Source organism: Nothoprocta perdicaria, unplaced genomic scaffold (genome assembly GCF_003342845.1).
Source record: "Nothoprocta perdicaria isolate Ctin4 unplaced genomic scaffold, notPer1 scaffold_6, whole genome shotgun sequence".
Lineage (NCBI taxonomy): Eukaryota > Metazoa > Chordata > Aves > Tinamiformes > Tinamidae > Nothoprocta > Nothoprocta perdicaria.
The window spans coordinates 9,604,868-9,623,377 of record NW_020455865.1 but is presented as its reverse complement, the minus strand read 5'-3'; the positions used below and the strand labels follow the sequence as shown (position 1 = coordinate 9,623,377).

Here is an 18,510-nt window from a genome sequence, read left to right as displayed (position 1 = left end):
TAACCCCCTGTACAGACACCAGCAAAAGGTGGCGTCGGGGGCGGAAGGGGGGCACGTTGGAGCTGGCATGGGCTGAATTAACACTTTCCAGCAAACACAGTGTGCACACAGCCCAGACGCAGCCATTCCATGCAGTGTTTAAAATTAGGTGGGATAAATCTGGGCCCAAATGTCTTTGCATGACTCAGCTATCTCCAAGTAAGCTGCATAGACTCCTACGTTCCGGCTTCTAACATTTGGCATAGGCCAACATGCCTCCTCCATCTTCAGGGTCCGTCTGGGCACCCCAGGCTCCTGAGGGGCTCTCCCAGGATCTCTAAAAGCTGCCCGAGACTCCCCTGTTACTCCGGATCCCTTGGGGCCCTTCTGAGGGTCTCTGGGGACTGTGCAGGTGCCTCTGGGGCTCCTCTGGGTGCTCCTGGGCTCTTGCCAACAGTATCAAGAGCTATTTTATTTACATGCTAGCAACAGCAACCACCAACACCCATGTTTTGGGCTGGCCACGGAAGGCCGCCCCATCTCCAGCACCCAAAGCTTCGTGATGTTATTCCTCAGCTCCACACGCACCACGTAAAAAGAACCGAGGTCATGGGCGGCCTTTGCGTGGCTCACTGCCGCACGAAGGCACCAGCCCGAGACGAGCCCTGCTTGCAGAGCCCCATTAGGAGCCTCTTTCAAGTCCCAGCTACATTATGAAACAGTAAGAGATGCTGGGACTTGCAGACCTTGCTGGCATCCTAATGAATATACATAAGCATAAAGGCTGTGCTACAGCAACGCTCACGGCGCGCTCGGAGAAGCTATGACCAACAGATCAACTACCAGATGAACTACCTATGCAGGAATGCGCTAACGAGGCCGGGCTGCACAAGACGAGCAGCCCTGCAGAGCAGGAGAGAGGCGAGGGCCAGGTACAGGAGCCATGGGACGCCGAACTGCCGAATAACAGGGCTGGGGCACAAACAGCCAGCTAAGGACAGAGGTCGTGCCTAGCAGAGAGCTGTTGGGCCTGCTCTACAAAGGCAGACACCGCTCGCACTCTGCATGGTGTTCTGTCAACTTGCTTATCGCGTTCACTTGTGCCCTGCTGTCTCCTGTAGTACGTGGGAAGGCCGAGCCGCGCAGCTCCCTGACCTCCCGGGGCCCTTGCGGCCGAACCCAGGCTGCTCCGTGGGGGGCAGGCCGCCCCTCGGGAGCACCCTCGGCTCCCCGCGGCAGCTTCCCGCGCACACGGCGAGCGCAGAACCGGCCCGCTCGTCCCGTTCCGCCCCGGGCACACGCGGCTCCCGCGGCCCGGCCCGACCCTCCCGCCTCCCCGGAATGGGCGCGGTTGTCCCGGCAACGGCCGCGCGGCCCCGCCGCCTCAGGCGGCTGCGCGCCAGAAAGTGCTAGAACGGCGCCGCAGCCCGCGCATGCGCACAGCGGCTCCCCCGCCCCGCGCCTCTGCAGCGCGGCGGGCGGGGAGCGGGGGGAGCCCTCCCGCGGGCACCGGCGCCGCGGCGGGTGTCCCGGGAACGCGGCCGCGGGAGCGGCCGGGCAAGGGTCCCCCAAAGGCCGTGTCCCTCCCCGCCAGCGCCCCCCGCAGCGAGGAGGCGCGGCCGCCCACGCTGCGCAAAGGGCGCACTGGGCTTCGGGAATGGGCGGCCGCGCGAGCCACCGCCCAGCGCCGGCTGCGGAGTCACTGCGACGGTTACTAGGACACTTCGCTTCCATCCAATCAAATGACGCGAGCTTATGGCCCAGCCCGGCAGCCAATCATGCGCGGCATCAATCATTCAATTAAGCCAATCGGGAGGGCGCTAAGCAAGGAGGGGCGGGCATTTCTGAGCGCCCGTTGCCTAACAGTAAAATCAACAGGAGAAAAGGGCGGGGCAAATAGGAGAGCATAGTTTGAGTGGCAGCGTTTTGACCAATCATTTCGCGCTACTTGTGGAGCCTCGTTATGAGGAGCCAATAGGTGCTGTGGACGGCCGCGTGGGCGGGGAAAAGAAGGGTGCGCGCGCATTCCGCTGCTATATAAGGGTTGGCGGTTACCTCACGCAGTCAGAGACAGTTGGGGGAAGAGCGGTGCTGGGTGAGAGTGCGCTGTGCTGCCGCCATCATGAGGGAGATCGTGCACCTGCAGGCCGGGCAGTGCGGCAACCAGATCGGGGCCAAGGTGCGGGCAGGGGGCGGCGGGCSGGGGGGCGGCGGGCGCGGCCCGGCCCGGCCGCCCCTGACGCGCTTCTCTCCGGCAGTTCTGGGAGGTGATCAGCGACGAACATGGCATCGACCCCACCGGCACCTACCACGGCGACAGCGACCTGCAGCTTGAGCGCATTAACGTCTACTACAACGAGGCCACAGGTAGGGCCCGGCGCGCCGCCGCCGCCCCGCCGCGCCCGGCGCCGCGCCCACGGCCTCTCCCTGTCTTGCAGGTGGCAAATACGTGCCCCGCGCCGTGCTCGTGGACCTGGAGCCCGGCACCATGGACTCGGTGCGCTCGGGGCCCTTCGGGCAGATCTTCCGGCCGGACAACTTCGTGTTCGGTGAGTGCGCGGCGAGCGGGGGCGGGCGGGGAGCGGCGCTGGCTGCGGGGGGGCGGCGAGCGGCGGGGGGGCTAATCCCGGCGCTGCTGCGGGCTCGGGCGCGCCATGGCGGCCCCGCGGGGGCACGAGGTGCCGTTGCTCCTGCCGTTGTCACCGCGCAAATGGCTGCTGCAGCGCTGGCGAGGCAGCGTCGTTTCTGCGTCGCTTGCAGGCGTTTTAGAGGTGCCTCCGCGCCCCCGTCGCTCTGCGCTTGATAAAACGGGAGCATCGCTGTGGCTTGATGCGCCTACGCTCTGCTTGCGAGCAGGAAGCAGTGACTGTAATTTAATATGGAAATGTCTCTCTTCCAGGTCAGAGCGGAGCAGGAAATAACTGGGCAAAGGGCCACTATACTGAAGGTGCTGAATTAGTTGATTCAGTGTTAGATGTTGTAAGAAAGGAGGCAGAAAGCTGCGATTGTCTGCAGGGCTTTCAGCTTACTCACTCCCTTGGTGGTGGCACTGGCTCGGGCATGGGCACCCTCCTCATCAGCAAAATCCGGGAGGAGTACCCAGACCGCATTATGAATACGTTCAGTGTTGTACCTTCCCCTAAAGTATCAGATACTGTCGTAGAGCCCTACAATGCGACCCTTTCTGTGCACCAACTCGTGGAGAACACAGACGAAACCTACTGTATCGATAACGAAGCACTCTATGACATATGCTTCAGAACACTGAAGTTAACTACTCCAACGTACGGTGATCTGAACCATTTAGTGTCAGCAACCATGAGCGGTGTTACCACCTGCCTGCGTTTCCCGGGGCAGCTCAATGCTGACCTGCGCAAGCTAGCGGTTAACATGGTGCCCTTCCCCCGTTTGCACTTTTTCATGCCTGGCTTCGCCCCGCTCACGAGCCGTGGCAGCCAGCAGTACCGGGCTTTAACCGTCCCAGAGCTAACGCAGCAGATGTTTGATGCGAAAAATATGATGGCGGCGTGTGACCCGCGCCACGGCCGCTACCTCACCGTGGCGGCCGTCTTCAGAGGGCGCATGTCCATGAAAGAGGTGGACGAGCAGATGCTCAACGTTCAAAACAAAAATAGCAGCTATTTTGTTGAGTGGATTCCCAATAACGTTAAAACAGCGGTCTGTGACATTCCACCTCGTGGCCTCAAAATGTCGGCCACCTTTATTGGTAACAGCACAGCCATCCAGGAGCTCTTTAAGCGCATTTCCGAACAATTTACTGCCATGTTCCGCCGAAAGGCTTTCCTGCACTGGTACACTGGCGAGGGCATGGACGAGATGGAATTCACAGAAGCTGAGAGCAATATGAACGACCTGGTCTCTGAGTACCAACAGTACCAGGATGCCACAGCTGAGGAAGAGGGGGAGTTTGAAGAGGAGGCTGAGGAAGAGGCAGAGTAAAAACCCTATGCAAACGAACACCTGTAAATTTTGTTTAAAGCTGTATGAACTCTTTCATTCAAAACTTCTCCTGTCTGTGTTGTGCTCCTCTTCCTGTTCCAAAGTCACTTCAAATGCTGTACAGGCATCATTAAAGTTTTTTTTCCGCAGTGCACAGGCTCGTCTCCTCTGTTCCTTTTGGAAAGCTTTGCGGGTGCTGTTCCCAAAAGTAAGAGCGTAGCTGTGGCGGAGGGCTGCAAGACACAACGGGGGGGATGTTGAGGGGGCACCGTCCGTCTGCCCCGTGCCCTCGGCAGCCCCGCTCCTAACAGGGTGAACGCCTGTGGCTGGCGGCACTGGGCACAGCCTGCACGATTTGCAGGGAGTTGTATGAAATAATAGCAGCGTATTTGTTAACAGCCCTCCTGGCAGCTGGAGCTACAGTTAACAGCAAGGATGAAAGTCCCCTGTAAGGGGCTAAATTTAGGTACCTGCGTGGGGGCTCCTATTACAGGTGATGGGGCAAGCGTCCAAAGTGAAGCCGGACCTGGAGAGCCCAGCAGCTCTGCAGGCTGCAGTGGAAGCTCCAGCTAGGACAGAGGGGCCTGGAAGCCGCAGCTGAGCTCCTGCGTGGAGCGTGAACTGGAATAGGCCAGTCCCTGCTCTGATAACGTGGGTATTTCTGGAAGATAAGCCAGCCTCACCTAGGGCTGATCCTCTGCACCCTTTTAGCAGCATAAACCTAGCAGAGAAGCTCTGACTTCCTGATCCGGAGCTCTCCATAACAAGCTTGTTCCCAGCTACAGCTGAGGTCAAAAGTAATGCAAAAGTATTTAAGCCACCAGAACATCCCTGACAGAATCAGATTTAAGCTAACATCTAGACATCTCAGGTAGTCTATTCAGAGGTTGTATAGCTGCTGGGCTTGGTTAGTGCAGACCTGAGCCCAAGTGACACCATTTTGTTACTCGAGAGCGTTACCAGCCAAACAAACAGTCACTATGGAGACAGCCGGGCTTCGGAGTTAGCTAAAGTGACACAGGGAAAGGTTCGCTGGGAAGCGGCTGAGCCAGGCGGGAGCAGCGTGCTGTCCTGCTGGGGAGGTGCTGAGCAGGGCTCTCAGCTGTGAGTGGTAGTGGGTTACATTTCTAGAACTAAAATAACATCTTTTTCCAGAGCTGTTCATCATAGTTAAGACAAAAAGCTATTGAGTTGATAGGAAATTACTTTCAAAGAGAATCAGGTGACCAGGGTCAAGCCTACATAGGGGGATACTTGTGAGTCAAAGATGACAAAAAATTTTTTTTTTTTTTTTTTTTGAAGCATTATGTAACGCTTGATCAAGTGCTGGGGTTTTGTGTTAAAACTGGTTTTTGGGGTCCCCCCTGCCTTTCACCACACAGACCGGACAGGTGCCATTACACGGTTACAGGTGCCATTACAGCAGGATTTGGTTTTCCTGGAGCTCCAGGGCAGCTGCAGCTTCCTGGTTCAGTGTCTCCATCCACGGAAGGAGGAATGTGATGACAGAGGTTAGGGGGGATTGGTTTGTCCTGCCCCCTTTTCCTACACCCAGTACATGACACTAAATCGCACCATTCCTCCGGGCTGTTGTTGTCCCAAAGGGACTGTTAGAGGGGTCGAGCGGAAGCTGCAGGACTCAGTTCCAGGCAATCTCTGAAATTCCTTGGATTGCGTTAGCAATGTTGAAGCATTTTAGTCCTACAGACCTTCCCAGATAAATCTTCTTCTTATCCTCCTTCAAGGACTTACCAGCTATGCCTAAACCTTAGTTTTCTCTCTACATAGCTTTTCCTAAATGAACCTTCGTGCTGTCCTTTGGTGCAAGTTACTACAGTCGTAATTCAACATTCTCCACTCAGCTCAAAATCAGTTTTGGCACCAGTCTGAGTCCAACCTGCCATGATACTCATTTCTCCCCCCTTTTCTCCCAGTTCTTCCCTGATTTCTCATGTTCGCTACCATTTTCCTTCTGTTTATTGCATCAAGTACCAATGAGCTTAGGTTTCATTATCGCTAAACTTTCCTCTTGCTGCCACATTACTGACACTCTACACTTTGCCCTCTTAGTCCAATATCAGTTGCTCATTTGCTGAAATTTCACTCTGCCATATTAATTCATGCTTTCTCTCTAGTGCAGAATTCTCCTTCAGTGTTGACAAAGCAGCTTTACTCGCACCTTTTTACTAAAACTTAGCAATGACAGTGATGAGGTAGACAACACAGGGAAGCCACCACCTCTCTTGATGGCCAACATCCTTTCACTGCAGTTCACCTGGTCTCCCAACCTGTTTGTATTGCCAGTCTTTCACCTTTTATCAACTGTTGGAACAGAATTCGCTTTCTTCATGAAGACGTCGTGATGTGTACCATAAAGCAGGTGAGCTACCACTGAGCACCCTTCATTTTGGGGGGGATTTGCAACTGGAAACTGCAGAAATGCTCTGCAGAAGTCCAGGTTCATAACAAGGACCGGGGCAGGGGGGGTGTCCCTCTGTGGGAAGGCAGGGACGAGTCCTAGTCCTTGGCAAAGGCTGAAAAAAAATTTACTTCCAGTATGGAATATTTCAGTGACTGCTCTCTATAGCACTGTTGCTACGTACAACAACAGGACCACTTACAAGAGTAATTAGTATCAGGGACTTTTGTTTGCCTTGGACTGATGAACTTACTTGGTACAAAGCCCGTATAGAAAGGGATCAGTCCAGCGCTGGTGTAAATTCTGTTGTTCGGCCAGTATGACTGCGGTAGTCTCTTGCCAAATTCACTAACTGGGTTTTGCAGCAAAAACTGGAATAAAAAAAAAAAAAAAGTATTGTTCATTTTACAATGTAGTTTGGTTACACAACTAATGTGATTTTTGTGTGACTGGAAATATTTAAGCTAACGCAAAGCAGTTCTCTTACCAGTGCCCTTCTCCAATGGGCAGCTGCCTGCGGCCTCCCTCCTGCCCCAGCCGCCTCTGCAGCGGTGGGGCTGGGGCCGATGTCCCCGCAGGAGCCCCCGCCAGCTCCCTGCCCTCAGATACCTCCAGGCTCTCTGCAGCCTGAACCGCCTCCGTCCCTTTGGGCAGCACCCGCCAGGCCCGAGGCCTCATGCCCATAAGCCGGACTCAGCGGCAGCCAAGGCGCCTGGCTCTGGCGGTGACTCTGCACCTCAGCAGCCGCGTGTTCTGACCCCTCCACCCGGCGGGACCCACTGAATCCCAATCACAGCCGTGAGCCGGTAACTCCCAGGGCAGAAGGAACCGGGAGGCCTCGGGAGCGTTAGCTGGAGGGCGGCTAAACCGTCCTGCCCGGGGCAGCTGCCTGGCTGCAGGGGTGAAGCGGAGATAAGGGGGGGCCTGAACAATGCTGCCGGTCCGCAGATCACCCACGGGGCCAGTGGAGCTTCCCTGACCCGGAACGTGCCCCGCTCGGCAGCAGAGGGACAGCGTCCGTGAGCCCGAGCGAGCGGCTGGGCCCGCGAACCGCTCGCCCCGTGGCCTGGTTCCTGCATCGCCCTCAAAAGCGGCACTGAAGCAAGAGGATTTCATTATCGCGCCTGAGCTGGACGCCGAGAAAGGCTCCACGGCACTTCCTAGCGCGTAACCCAGGGCCACACAGATTTAGGGCAGAAGATGCACGGTGGCAGCCAGAGCCATCTCAGAACCGCCCCGGGAATGTGCAGCGTGCTCCTATTCCTCGCGCTGCGGAGGAGCCTGCGAGCCGGCGACTCCGGCACCGCGGGAGCCACCGGCCGCGCTCACGGGGGCACAGGGGCAGGAAGGATTTGCAAAGAGCACATTTAGGTTTGATAACATCTAGGCCTGGTTCCACTGGCTGTGTTTCAGTTTCTTTCATGTGCGCAGGGAAAGCTAAGCAAAGCAGCAGAGGGGAAAACTCAGCCAAGCCAGGAGGAGCCACCAGCAAACACCAGCCCTGCTGCTGAGTCATCTACAGCCGCCTGAGCTCCCGAGCCGGAGAGCTGCCTCTGCCTCCCGCTTTCTTCTACATCCTTCCGATTTGCTCTGGGACGAAGGCACCGACAGTGAATCCCAGTGACAGGGAGGGGTAGGGAGTGTCGTAGCCCACCTTTAAATAGCCGTGTGTCCGAGCCCATGAATCCTGGCTGGCGCCAGGCCAGCGGGCTCCCGCACGGCGGTGATTTCCCTGGCTCCCTGGGCAGCAGGAAGGAGCCTGCAGGGCTGGGTGCAGCCTGGCGCCGGGGCAGGGAGCGCCTCTGTTCACACAGGAGGTCTGCGCCGCATTGCACGGCGCGGCTTACAGGGAGAGGAGCAAACTGTTCTACATGCGTATCACTGCATCCTTCCCAAAGGGGGAGAAGGGACAAGATTATGGACCCTTCCAAAACACGTCATCCTAATAAACAGGAAAGCATTGCAACCCACAGATGGCAAAATACTCATCGGGGCAGCCCAGGCAGCCACCCACCACTACCACCAGGTAGGGAAGTGGTAAGGGGAATGCAGATAGATGGATCCTGTGCTTCTGCATCCAGTGCAACATTTAAATTGCAAGGCAATAACTTTCCCTCAATAATACTTAATCTCTTTGTGAACTAATTTATCCTCCCTTAATGTCCTAAGGAGATGAGTTACACAATATAATTGCCTATGATATTTTTCAACATATTACTTAATAGGATTTTATTTTACTTGCACTTATAACCCCAGTTCTAATACAACTAGTGTAAACGAAGCCACTTTCAGGGCTGCAAGGGGCTCAAGACCAACATGACAGTGCGGAAGGGAAGTCTGGGCACGTAATCTACCTGATTTCTGTCAAATTCATTCATGGCATCCTTCACACCCTGGATGTAGTTAACGCCGGTGATCCAGGCGTAGCGGGGTATGTAACCTGTGTAGCCTTCAGGTGGAGAGAAGAGAGAACAGTTTCTGCTGAAAAACATGTAAATCATATAAGGATCAACCAAGCTGTAAGTGGGAGAGGCTGGGATAAATATAAAACCTTGGAAAATTATAGAGAGGAAAACTTTTAAGCTTTTCCATCTAAATTGTAAAATAAGCTATTTCACATGCAAGTCCTATTTTGAAAGTCTTTTCTATGGACCTAATGAAAACTCTATGAAATAGAGAAAGGAAAAAAAAAGAAAAAAAGAAAACCCTGGGACTCCTTACTCGGGTGCCTAGTCCTGCTTTGCTCAGTCTGAAATACGTTGCCCTGAGATGGCCGCGTTTGCGCAGCTGCAGAGCAGCCGAGGGCCCGGCCGACGCGCCACGTGCTCGGGGAAGGGCGGCGCTTGCTCCCCACACGCCGAACAGCGCCCGGCCCAGGGGCAGGGGAGAGGCCGCTTCGTGTATCTGCCATAGCGCCCGTGACGTTACTCACTGGCTCAGCAACTCAGAAACCTGCCGTGTTTCTAGGAGAGAAGCTGCTCCCGCTACGGCAGCGGCGGTTCATCCAGCTACCGGTGCCAGTGCGGAGCACGTCCCGCTCTCCCCTCCAGCCCTCTGGAGGGTCCGCTGGCAAGAACTCGCTGTTGCAGGGACAGGGCGACCCTTCCGCCGGCCCACTGGCACCCACGTCTCAGCATAAGACCCACTGGGACAACAGTAGCACCAGAAAGCGCTGTTGCATCGAGAGGAGCTGGGGCATTTTCCATCCCAAAGCGCTCGGCGAGCTGGAGCAAGTGACAAGCGTGTCCTTTGGGTGAGGGGACAGGACGATGACCCTTTCCGTGACGAGGCGGATGTGTGCCGTACGCAGCCTCCCTTTACCTGACGTGGCTTTCTGCCGGATGGCGTGCGGGACAGGCAGCCTGGGGAAGTGCTCGCAGCTCTCTGCGTCCGCCCATTCGGCCACCGCTGGCACAGTCGCACTTTCAATCTTTACAGGCTCGAAATAAAAGCAGAAGGAGAATGAGCAGCAGTGAAATCCGCTCCCTCCTTTGACACCACAAGGTAACTTGCTGCCAGAACCTCTTGCTCACACTCACCATCTCTTTCTGGCTTTACACCAGGAGCCCAAAGAATTTCTGTTGAAGTCAAATCACTAGACAAGATCTGTGTGTGCAGAGCTCGGGCAAAATACCCCAGGGAGAACAAGGGATGCTTTTGGTGCTGAGCTCCTTTGAAAATCTCTCCCACAAGATATTTCTTAGAGCAAGGAACAGGAGTGAGTGTTCTTGGGATTTACTTCCAATCCAGCTTTCGACTCAGTACGTCAAATCTCTAATCTCTGCCTTTGGTGGATTTGCCCGGCCCCAGCTCACTGTGACACGACAAATGCTATCTTTGGGTCCAGGAGAAATGAGGGGATCAGAAGTGTTGTGCCAGTGTCATGCTGGCTGTGCTGTGTTGCCCAAGGAACTGGAGCCCCATGTGGTTTTACCGGGTCAAATCACAGTGCTTGGGTCACACAAGGAACACTGAACAAACTGGAGGGAATCCCGGTGAGTCTCGAGAGCAGTTAAGAGACCAGCACCGCCAGGTAACGAGAGGTGCAGGAACACTCTGGTGGATCTAAGGGAACATCAGGGGGCTGGGCTGTCGGGCCCTGCGAGAGGGAGCACGAGCCTAGCGCGAGGGCGATGGTGGTTTCAATAGTACAAGACCTAATGACCAGAATGTGAAGCTAAAACACAGACAAATGAGGAACTAGGCCATTTTGATTAGGAAGCACTATCAACCAGAACAACTTCCCGAGGACGTGGTGGATTTGTTACCGTTACAGACGTCACCGTGAATTTGTCACAACCCTACAAGATTCTTTCGGCTTTCTCCCCTTGCCAGACCCGTAGGAGATTCCCTCTCCCCTCCCTGTGTGCCGAGGGAACCTTCCCACGGCCCCGCACCACGCGCAGAGCACCCACCCACCCCGTCCGCAACACCCGCCTTGTCACCCCAACCCCGCTACCTGCTCCGTCTCCGGGATGCGGGGCAAGCTCCCTCCGTGCGCGCAGGCGTGGGGAGGTGGGCAGGGAGCCTGGGCGCCGCGCGGCGCGCCGGCCACCGCTATGGCCGGCAGCCGCCCCTCTCGGTCGTGCGGCAAGGCCGAGCGCCGCGGTGGGATCTCCTGCTCGTACTCGTAGGCCAGGCGCAGGCCGGGGTGGCCGGGTGGGCGCGTGCGCGGCCGGGCGGGCTCCGCAGGGCTCGTGTGTGGCCGGGCAGGCTCCATGGGGCCGGTGTGCCCCCAGGCGCCGCGCTCTCCCACCGGGCCCTGCCGCGGAGCCGGGGTGCTCGGCTCGAGGGCCGTGCCGGGTGCACCCGCTCCGGCCGCGCCGTCCCGCGGGGAGAGGTCCCCTGTGAGAGAGAGAGAGGCCGAGTCAGGGCAGGGAGCCGGCGCAGCCCCGCGGAGGCCGCTCCGGGCCCACCCGGTCCTGGCCGGAGCTGTCGGGCTCCTCGGCCCCGGCCGGCCATCTCGCCTGCGCACAGGAGCATGTGGAGAAGTTCAGTCTGTTCAACTCGATCTAGGCCACGTCTAGACCGTAAAACATTCATGGCTTCCCCGCCAGCGAGCAGGAAGGGAGGGACAAGGAATAAAACCAAACACTTGGCTCCCTTGGGCTGTACCCGTACCGCAACATGGCCCCTGCCACAACAAATGAGGGATTTGCTCACTGCCTGTGCTACCATTAGTGAAGGAAAGGGAAAAAGAGAGGAAAGGAAGATAAAAAGGGAAGGAAAATCCTCGGTAGCCAGTGGACACTGTGAACGGGGCAGCGCCCGGCGCGCTGACGCTCTGCAGGGACGGCCGCGCTGGGCAGCTCCAACCTGCCCCTCAGACCAGCCCGGGACACCTCTGTGGAACCATTGATCCTGCCCCTGTAACAACCTTTTCCACAGTGTAAAACACATGAGCACACCAGTCTGCTCATTTTTTAAACAAACCAAATTCCTTCAATTTTTGTTCTTATAGGTCAGGGTTTTTTCAGCCCTCTGACTACTCTCTCCCCAAACTCCTCTTTGTTTACATCTGTATTACAGGGCAAAGCCCCACAGGTTGGGCACTATCCTCCAATTAAACCCCCAGCTTCAACTGGACAACGAAGCCAACAGAATAACTACCTATCCCATCCCAAACAGCCTAACGTTTGCAAAAGAACAACTGGTTGATATTTAGATTTGGGATCCTTCTATAGTGGTATTGTCAAGTGCTATTCCCAGGTTTGTAACAAGGTTTTTTTTTCAAGCTCCTGTACAAGTTTTATAAAAACTTTACCTTATTATTTCTTTAAATTAGTACTGCGAATTTACAATCTACTTCTCTCTTCTGATCCAGCAAGTCAGGTACTCCACCAAAAGAAGAAATGAAGTAGCTGCGTGCTTGAGAAACCCTTCCTGGCTCTTTATTACCTTAGTTTGTTCTTGATTTTGTCACTTTATTGATTCAGAGGACTGCTGAATAAGGCACAAAATCAAAAGCCACAAAAGCCTTCTCTGTTTGGCAGAGGAAGACACGTGCAATCAGATCGATCTCCTCCCAACAACGCGAGTCGATGCGGAGGCTGGGACTGTGGCAAGGAGCTGATCCTGACCAGTCCTGCAGCTTGCTGAAGGAAACGCCGCGTGCTGGAGATGGGGCAGGGAACCAAAACCAGCAGGGAAGCCCATGGAGACCCAGCATCGCCGATGATATCAAGCAGATGAGCTCGTTATCGCTCCCAGAAAACACACCCGTCTGGGATTCCACTGAGAACAAACCAACACCAACAAGGGCCAACAGCAAACAGGTCTTGACAAACATTCCTGAGGCTCCGAGTTTGGTAAAGGCAACTACACCAGTAGGATGCATGGCAGCGAGATGTTGCACCTTTGTAACACCCAATATTCTTAAAAAAAATATCCTTATTCCAATATCCTTAAAAAAAGGAGTGCCGCCTGATATTAATAAAGTCTATGATGGCAGGATAAAGGACTTGTTCTGACAGCTCTATAGCAAAAGCTCTCGGTGAAGACGTTTTAGCAGATTCAAGTGCTTCTCTCAACCGCTTTCTTCAGCGTTTTCACCAACAAGAAATAAATGAAATCAAAGCTGCAAGTGCTCATGTGTGACAAAGGTTGACAAATATAAAATATTAATGAAGACAGGATAATGATAGAGAGCAACTAGGTCAACTGGTTAGTTGGGTCCATTCAAACAAACTACATTTTAATTCAAGGGGAAATGCAAATCTAGACATTCAGGAATAAAGCTAAGAAGCTCCACCTGCATAAAGGAGTCCCGTACCTAGACCCACACTAGCAGAAGCACCAGAAATTAGGAAGAGAAGGGCACACGAGACACAGGCAGAGCTGAAGCAGAGGCAGCAAATTCCCCGGGTGAGCAACTTCGCACTTAAACTGCTCCTCAACGCTGCTGCCCTGGGGTCCTCGTTCCCTTGAGAGCTTGGATGGCTACATGAGAAACACGATGCTGCTGCTGCTGCCCTGGAGATGGCCCTGGCTGAGCGCAGCCCCCCTGCGCCGGGGAACCCTGTGACTTCACTTACAGAACCTGCTGCTTTGCTGAAAGCGCCAAGACCTGCCCCCGCTCACCTGGATGCACGGGGATATAATCCGGGACCTCATGCCTGGTCCCCGTGAAGTCCTCTATGAACTTGAGCTTGGGCAGCGGCGCCAGCAGCGAGTGAGGGCTCTTCCGCACGCCAGGATCCGTCAGCAGCCGGAAAGTGGTTTTGCCAAAGGTTTCTCCAAACTGGTAGCTGAACTGAGGCACAAAGCCCTCATAGCTGAGGAGGAAACCAAAAGGAGCATTGACTCGTGGGACACTTGAAGGGGTCCTCCAAGTACAGAAGTGTTTAACTGTCCCATGCAGGAGCAGAGCTGTGTCCGGCACCGCGGCAGCCGCGCGGGGCCCACGCTGCCCCTCGGGCTCCCGCACGAGCCGGGGCTGCTCAGCGACGGCGCCCGCAGCAGCCCCTTCCATCGGGACACTGGGAAAACGTCCTGCGGGAGCATGGCCCTGAGCTCGGCCTTCGGAGAGTCTCGGGGATGGGCTAAGAACACGCCTCAATTGGAGATCTCGTCATCACTCTGAGTTATAAAACACAGGGAATGGCCGGCAATTTTCAGATGTCTCTTGTTCAGGATTAAAATTCAGATAATGAAAATAAAAAAGTTAACCTCCCCCCAGTCCTGTCCTCTATCCTCCCAAGGAAGCCCAGGCAGCAGATGGGAAGAGCCGCGCGGTGGTCGCGCTCCCTTGCAAGGAGCCCGTCCCGGCCCTGGGAAGCAGGGCAGGTCCCCACCTTGTCCTTGTGCAGACCTTTGAGCAGGGCCTGAAAGGACGTTTGGGCACAACCGCCCCTGTCCTCCCCCCCAAGGGAGCCAAGGCCCTTCACAGCCGGCCCACCCACCAGCTGGGAGCCTCACACTCCAGAGGCATCCCTTAAACTCCCCTTTTCTGAAGGTAAAGGGTCTAATCAACTCGGCATCCAGGTCACCCTGGTCTCTGGCCCAGACAGCTGCTTTCCCGGGATGCCGATCCCTCCTTTTCCCTGGGCTCAGGACAGACAGAGAAGGTTTCAGCTCCCCCATAGCTAACACTGGAGAAGGAGGATGGGGCCGTGGGGCCTCAGGAGAGGTCTGAGCTCAGGTCTGAAACAGAAGCTGTGACTGCTCCCACCCTCAGAGGTTTCCTAATGGGAACGGGGTTCCTCCGCTGAAGGAGGAAGGCAGAGCTGCCAGTTGCAACACAGGCGGAATCAGGGATCCTGCCGCGTACGCGGGGAACAGGCCGGATGATGCACGAGTGTCATAAGATGATGACTAAGTACTTTCCCTGCCAAACGCAGGGAGCAGCGGCGAGCCAGGGGACGCCTTTGGAGCTGGCGAGCTCCCCGCTTCGCGGGGCAGGCTCTCATAGCACGCGCTGCTGCAGCGGCTCCGCCGCCCGCCTCTCAGCCACCTTCCAGTACGTCCTGGAGCGTGAGGAAGCCACGCGAGGAAGCTGGAGCCAGGCGAGAGCGTAGATGACATAGCCAAATAATTACAGGCTTCTCGCAGAGATTTTAATTGTGAAGAAAATAATGGTGGGGCTGAGAAAGGACTCAATATATAAGCAATTAAAAGCAGGCTAATCTGAGGAGCTCAGGCGAGTCAGTCTGGGTTTATGGGGAATTGATCTGCCCCATAATTGACTTACGAGTTCTGCTGTTGAAAGCCGTGGAGCTCCAGCAGCAGACGTGGTCTCCTACATGCTGTGACTTTGTTGCACATAGTATTTCCATAAAGATAAATTATTTACCTTTTTGATACAGTTTCCACCATTTCTGTAGTCCAGGCTCATCCGTTTCAGTCACAGACCTCAAAACTCACACAAGCAGCAACCAAGGAGGCGCCTTCTCAAGCCTGGGCCTAATTTCACTTTTCTATTACCCAACCCCATCTTCTCCTCCCTCATCACTCCCCGGAGTGCCACGTAAACCCGCTCAGCCTTCGTCCTGGCCGAGCAAGAGGCCGGGTCCTCCGCCCAGCCCTGACGTGGGGCGGGCAGGAGGGCACCGGGACAGGACCCACCTCGTGCATTCACCAGGTCTCCTCGTGCTGTCTCCTGTCCTACCCGTCCGTTTCTCTTCCCAACACTTGAGTGCCGCGCGGGCATTTTCAGGCTCGAGCACCTGAACCGTGCACAGAGCGATGCTCCTGCCCAGCCGCGGGGTCTTCCCCAGGCCTCCGGGGGGATGCTCCAAGCCAACGGGCAAGACCAGAGAGAAGCCGGGGCAGAACTCGGCCTCTTTGGGTCAAGGTTCCTCCTCACCCCGTCCCAGGATGGAGCAGCAGCCTGAAGAGGAGCAGGCCCCACTGCTACAGTTTGGTATAAGGGCCTTAACCTTCCCAGTGCAAAAATGAGGAAGACTCGGAGCTGCTAGTCTATGGAAAAGGATGCCCAGCCACGGCACCCACTGTGTCATTACCACCACTAGCACACACGTGGTCTAGTGTCACGTCATACACACCTGGGGCAATGCACAACTGCTGAAAAAGAAGTTCCCGCCTTGCTCCGTATCGCAAGGTCTTTCAGACGCCTTTCAGAGTGAGTCGCAGACTCAAGTACCCCAAGGAATTTTGGACCAGAGACTTGTGCTGCCTCTGGGGCTACCTGGCCCCTTCCAGCTGACTTCCGTGGGCGCTGGAGACCACACGTCCCCGCACGGATCACCAGGGGATCTCACTGGCATCTTCTCTCCATTTCGCCGTGAAATGTATCTGCTAATTTCTACCTCATTTCTCATCTTTTAACTAGTAGCTTAGCTACCCACAGCTTCATTTCCCTTTCCAAAGGCCTTTAGAGCAGGTTTTAAGAAAAACCAACTGCACAGTAACTAGACGACCATCATCCCCATACTCACTAACTTCTTCAAAGATACTGGATAAAGCTGGGAGTAGCTACTCCCTATCTATGTCATGTTTATGCAAATATTTACTCATTTGAATTTGCTCAAAGATCATTTAAATGGGCAGTCACTTCTCTGAATTGCAGCACCAGTAACATCTGGCTGCATAAAAGCAGCAATAGAAGAACCATTTTAAAGTTCCCTCAACGTGCCATGGCCCAGTCTTTATTTGCTCCCTACTGCAAGGCATTATTTCCCCACGCAGGTCCCCAGAGCCCTTTCTCCTTCCCTGCATTTTTATATGAAATAAGTAATAATATTCAAAAAGGAAACAAAAAAGCTGAGTCACGGATAGCAATGAATCCCGGGCCGATCTCTCCGCTCCGGGAGCGGGCGGCAGTGCAGGCCGGGACGGAGCGCTTACCCCGGGATGTAGCGAGGGTCGGGAGGGAAGAGGCTGGTGCCCCTCGCAGCTGCCATGGCCGCGCGGCTCGTGGGCGCCGGGCAGCAGAGCCCAGTTGCCCAGACGACCTCTGTGATGCTGGGATGGCCGCTGCTCCCAGTGGCAACTGCACGCTCGGGTCTCCCAGGGTACAGCTGCCACGCCGCCACCTGGAAATCTTGGAGGGGGGAAGCTGCCATAATATCCAGACGCTTCCCCAGGCTCGCAGCCCTCGGGATGAGCACACAGACATTCCCCTGAGCAGCCACCCCAGTGCATGCCCACCCGGAGCACCCAGCGAGGTGGCGCAGCCCGTGCGCCAAGGCCAGCGCCACCCGAGGCCAGTGCGTCCAGGCGCGCTGGGCGCCCCGTCACACGCTGCCCTGGAGGAGATGCCAAGCCCAGGGTCGTTAGGCAGTGAAGGCACCCTGCACCTCCAGGCTTCCAGGCCCCTCGTGCCGCAGGGCTCCTGAACCATCGCCGGCCTCGGCGCCGTGCGCGTTGCACCGGAGCTTGGGGACTGCGATACCGGCAGGGAGCCCGGCCTCCACAGAGGCCGGGGGTGCAGGGGACACTGCAAGCTCCTTGAGTGGCCTCGCAAAGCCTGGGCCACGGGGCCAGTGGGACGAAGCCACCAGAGCTAAAGCTTCGAGATACCCCCCACTTTCTGACAGGTACTTGGGGATTCCTGCCACCAGTTTCTGCCCAGGCTGTATCAGAGCAGACAAAACGCTCTCCTGCCTCTTGCAGAAGTTCTGAGAACAGGATTTCTGGCCTTAAAAATAGCAGAGCTCTGATTTGTGGCAGACCTTCACCAGCAGCCCCGGGTGAGCAGTGGGGCCAGAGGCCGTGAAGGACACGACAGCTTTGGGTGTCCACAGCAAGGGGTCGTGGGGCACAAACTGCACCTGGGAAGGGTGTGCTGGGCAAAGGCACCCTGCCCCACAGAGGGCCAAAGCCCTGGCCCAGGGAGCTGGCAACATCCTCAGCCCTGGAGCTCTTCCAGACTAATCTAGACAAGGCCCCTAAGCCAAGGCTTGCAGCTTTCCAGCCAGTTCTGCTTTTAGAGAACTGCATTAGAGACCTCCAGAGGTCCCTGCTCTCCCCAAGCTGAACCTTCCTGGAATGTAACATTAACAAGGAAAAGCTTGCTTACGGAAGTGCTGCATTCCCCACGGCACGGCAGCCAGGGCCGCAGGCTGGCGCGGGTCCCTCCTCAGCTCGGGAGGGTGGCCCAGGCCCAGCTTCCCAGAATCTCCCAGTTTGCTCCTTTCAATGCCCAACGGCTGCTAATGAGGAGGTTAAAGCTTTACCACAGAGCTACTGAACATCAATCCCAAATGCTTGTACTCACTGCAGACACCTAGGCAAGAAAAATAAAGAGGCAGAAATTCACTTTTGTCAAGGTTATCATTAGGATTTATTGATAAGAAAAACTTGGTAGGTCAACATTTCAATGGAGGAACAGCACGTCCTGGCACCACAAGTCCAAAGCCCGTCCAGGTGAAGTTACAGCACGTGGGCATCTCCGAACTACAAGGCACAGACCACTCGCACGGCTGCGCATTACTCAGGTACCTTCTGTGAGCAGGGATGGAAAGGTCCCAGAGACAAACCCGACGCGTGGGTAGCAGCCACCAACACGTCACACCACGCACGTGGACACAGGCCGCAGCAGGAACCACCGCTGGCTTTCGCTCCTCTCAGCTCCTGATGTCAGAGCACATCTGCTGCAGCGAGTCACCCAGGGCCACGCGGAGAAAAACACCTAGTTGGAGGGCGAGATGCACCCGACCTCCCGCGGGGATGAGATGACTCTGCTCTGGCTC

The 18,510-nt window shown here is 55.9% G+C and overlaps 2 protein-coding genes across 2 annotated transcripts; one reads left to right on the top strand and one right to left on the bottom strand.

The window, feature by feature from the left end:
* The first annotated feature begins 1,799 nt into the window (after positions 1-1,799).
* Positions 1,800-4,093, top strand: TUBB4B (tubulin beta 4B class IVb). The gene is made up of 4 exons (XM_026049165.1): positions 1,800-2,158; positions 2,238-2,346; positions 2,418-2,528; positions 2,879-4,093. Exons 1-4 carry the CDS (start codon positions 2,102-2,104, stop codon positions 3,937-3,939), a joined length of 1,338 nt encoding a protein of 445 aa, XP_025904950.1. The 5' UTR covers positions 1,800-2,101; the 3' UTR covers positions 3,940-4,093.
* FAM166A (family with sequence similarity 166 member A) lies at positions 3,994-16,719 on the bottom strand. Its single transcript, XM_026049641.1, has 7 exons — positions 16,664-16,719; positions 13,439-13,632; positions 10,818-11,203; positions 9,680-9,797; positions 8,713-8,807; positions 6,612-6,729; positions 3,994-4,172 (listed from the first exon to the last, which is right to left on the bottom strand). Exons 1-7 carry the CDS (start codon positions 16,717-16,719, stop codon positions 3,994-3,996), a joined length of 1,146 nt encoding a protein of 381 aa, XP_025905426.1.
* Between the last annotated feature and the right edge of the window lie 1,791 nt (positions 16,720-18,510).